General features: G+C 44.7%; 1 protein-coding gene across 1 annotated transcript; it reads right to left on the bottom strand.

Annotated features, from left to right (window-relative positions):
• Positions 1–969: 969 nt before the first annotated feature.
• On the bottom strand, positions 970–2,932 carry LOC131258312 (protein TOO MANY MOUTHS-like). Its single transcript, XM_058259552.1, has one exon. The coding sequence runs from the start codon at positions 2,701–2,703 to the stop codon at positions 1,228–1,230; it is 1,476 nt and encodes a 491-aa protein (XP_058115535.1). The 5' UTR covers positions 2,704–2,932; the 3' UTR covers positions 970–1,227.
• Positions 2,933–3,640: the final 708 nt, after the last annotated feature.

The following is a 3,640-nucleotide window of genomic DNA, read 5'->3' as shown; positions in this document are numbered from 1 at the left end:
AGTCAATTTCCCGAATTGGATCTATGTCCTTTTTCATACCAGTACCTAAACTGAGTAGGAAAAACCGATGCACGGCTTAGGAAAAGAAAAGGAAAAACACATGCATCAAGGTGGCCCACAGTCAGGGAAAGACCCATTAGAGTGTTACCCAGGTTACACGTGAGCCTGACTCGGATTGTGTGGATTGCTTAGCATAGAACCTTATGGGTAATGTGTCCACGTCTTAAAGTTCTGTGATCCATATGTTATATCTACACCGTCCATCCGTTTTTACAGATGAGCTCTGGGGCATAAACCAAAAAATGGGCAGCTCCAAAGATCAAGTGGACCACACCATATAAAGCTTGGAGACAGTAACGCGCACTGTTGAAACCTTCCGAGGGTGCTCTTTATTTTCCATTCAACCTTTTCATCAGGCCACTCAGACGTTAACGAAGGAAAAAACAAATATCAGCGTGATTCAAAACATCTGTTGAGCCCAAAATATTTCCACAATGGTAGGCATCCAATCCCTATCGACAGTAAGGATATAATACATACATCATCGTGGTGGGGCTCACAACACTTAGCCACGTTAACACGGAACTCCCTGCATCTCGAGACTTTTTGGGCACCAAACAGGCTCAGCAATTAAAGTCCCAAGTTTTCTGATATATATGCTGGGTACACTGAGAAGGAAGCCACCCTTTATTTTTCACAAGGTCCACCATAATGTGCCCGTGAGATCCACTCGGACCATTAGATGTGGAACCACATTCTGGATCCATTCGCAAAAAATCAGGTTAAACCGTTATTCAAATAGGCCATAACAGTTGAAACTGTTGGAAGAGAGACATCCACAGTTGATTTCTACAGGGCCACCGTGAAGAACATGTAAAATCCACTTTAACCATTAAATTCCAAAATAAAATATATTCCTGAGGCCCAAAACGTAGGTACATATATACGTGATTTGAGTGGGCCACACCATGAGAAACAGTTTCACGGGTGTGCTTTCTATGTACACTATGTCAAATCCTGTAGTGTAAATAAACTATGGCCGGGGTTGATTTTTGGACCTTAGAATAAAATTTGGTTCCACAGGTGATGGTTGGGGTGGATTAAACACTAACACCATAGTGGGGCCTACTCAAGTGGAAAACTCAAAAACTGCAACTGTTTCTAGGATATGCAACAGACAGAAATTACATTTACAGAGTTTCTAACAGGAAGACTTCAAGCAAACAATCACAACAGCAGAAGCCCCATCAGCAAAATCGCTGTCGATGGAAGCAGCTGCATATAATTAAGGGCAGATGCTCCAGAAACGGATGGTGAAATGTGTTCTGGCTCTTGATGATCAATAGATGAAAGATGCTTCGTTGTGGTCCCCACTGGTGCTGTTTGGGACTCACAACAAGCGATCCCCAGCACAAACGAGGAATCAACGCCCTCATCTCGACCGTTGCTACTACATCCATCATAACAAAGGCCTGAGTTGTTTGCAAGCTTCAGCTTCCTGCCCATTTTCCACAGCATCTCCCTACCGAACGGTATGGGACCCACCAACCGATTGTCGTTCACCCTTAGTTCGTTGAGATTGCCCGAGTGCCTGAAGCTCTGAGGAATGGAACCGTTTAAATCATTCCGGTCTAAATGAAGAACACGTAGACTGGGTAAGCAGCCGATTGACTCAGGTATGGTCCCATGCAGGCCCATGTCGGAGAGAATAAGGATCATCAGATTTTTTAGAGGTGAGAAGACGGCATTGGGAATGACCGTTGATTGCATAGAGTTCACTTTTAGGATCAGTGCTCTGAGAGAAGTTAAGCTCCCGAGTGAGACTGGGAATGGGCCGGACAGGCGGTTGTAGCTGAGATCAAGCAGCATTAGGCTTCTGAGACCGTCGAAAGAGTTGGGAATGGGACCTGTAAGGTAGTTTCTACTTAAATCCATCTTAATAAGAGAAGGGCAGTTTCCGAGACTGGCAGGGATCGAGCCTTGGAGGAGGTTCTGGCTGAGGTCGAGTACGTTGAGTGTTGACGTGGGCAGATCTGGAATCCTACCCGTTAATCGATTGCTACTGAGATCCAGTGATCGGAGATGGGCCAGGTTGGTGAATGACTGAGGGATGGATGAGGTTAGATTGTTTGAATGGAGATCCAGAACGCGAAGCAAAGTGAGATTTCCCAACTGGGTGGGGATGGGACCCACATGCCCATTGTTCCTAAGGACAAGAGACTGGAGGGTGGGACCTAGGTGAGCAAGGAAGGGAGGAATAGGTTGAGGGTTACGGGTGAAACACTGGTAGAAGAAGAGTGACCTGATGTGGGGTAGTTTAGTTAGCCAAGGGGAGATAAAGGAGGTAGATTGATCGCAAGTAGGGAAGGCGGTGTCGTCGGAAAGTGCGCCGAACGAGAGAGAGACGATATGGTAGACATCGTCCTTGTCAGGCATGCACTCGATCCCATGCCAACGGCCACGGCAGACGTCAGGAATGGAAGTAGCCCATGAGTTACCGGTAGCCTTCATGATCTCGTAAACGGCCTTTTGCTCATGGGAATCAGTGCGTGCACGATCATGGGCAATGGAGAATCCGGTTTGTGGGGTATCGACGAGTGTCGACGGGACGTTTGAGTCCGTCATGATCACGGTAAATGTCATGCTTGGAGGGGGTAGCAACAGCAGTACCAACTGTAACAAAGACAAGGAGTGTTGCCTCATTTTTCTTTTCTTTAGAAACTTTGAGAGAGAGAGAGAGAGAGAGAGAGAGAGAGAGAGAGAGAGGAAAGATTGTGGTGGGGTTGGAAATTCGTATCGTTAAAGATGAAAAATAACAAGGAGAGAAATAAAGGATTTAAGAAGCAAACGGTCGAGCGTTTCTGATGGAGTGGATATCACTGACAAGTGTGTTTTAATTTGCTTACATAAATGCGAAGATGACGAGAATGTCCTTTCTCTTTCTGTAAAACTGTGAGGGAGAAAGATGCCTTTCATCCCTTTACAGCTTTTATTACCTGAGGTTTGCTTAGCTACACGCGTTCAAGCGAAATCACAGGTACCAGACTAAACGTGTATGTTAGATACACGCTTTACATAAGGTAGACCATACTTTCAGGTCATTTCTTTTCTTGGACAGATGATGTGCACACAATAAATACAGTTGGTGGAAATAAAATTTTATTTAAGCCGTTCATTTCTTATTCTTTTGTATGTACGTTGTGACCCACTTGAAGATTGTACTAGACTAGTGTTTGTGCCAGAGGATCAAATCAGTGTAGACGGTTGATGGAAAGCTCAAATCTCACACAAATGGGGAATGTTGACACGTGTGTTTGCTAGCATGTGGATGGGCAGGACTCTCCGCTGACAAATATTGCCGATATTTTGAAAAGTGAAAACTCTCCGGTATGCATTAGGCTCGCTGGACAGCTGACTACATCTAACCATACGCCCCTGTGATCCTAATTAACCTGGGCCGAACTCGAGACCTCAACTTTGAACGTTGTATGATTCCACAAATGGAGAGACACAGTCCGGAGAAACAAACCGTTAATCTCCAACATTGGAAGAGCCTACTCCATCAATCTGTTGCCTATGTGACCGTCCATTTAATATAAAAATAAATATATATATATATATATATAAAATCAAAAGGTTT

This window comes from Magnolia sinica, chromosome 10 (assembly GCF_029962835.1).
Source record: "Magnolia sinica isolate HGM2019 chromosome 10, MsV1, whole genome shotgun sequence".
In the NCBI taxonomy this organism is placed as follows: Eukaryota; Viridiplantae; Streptophyta; class Magnoliopsida; order Magnoliales; family Magnoliaceae; genus Magnolia; species Magnolia sinica.
Note: the sequence above shows the minus strand (reverse complement) of the source record. Positions and strands in the feature narration are given on the sequence as shown.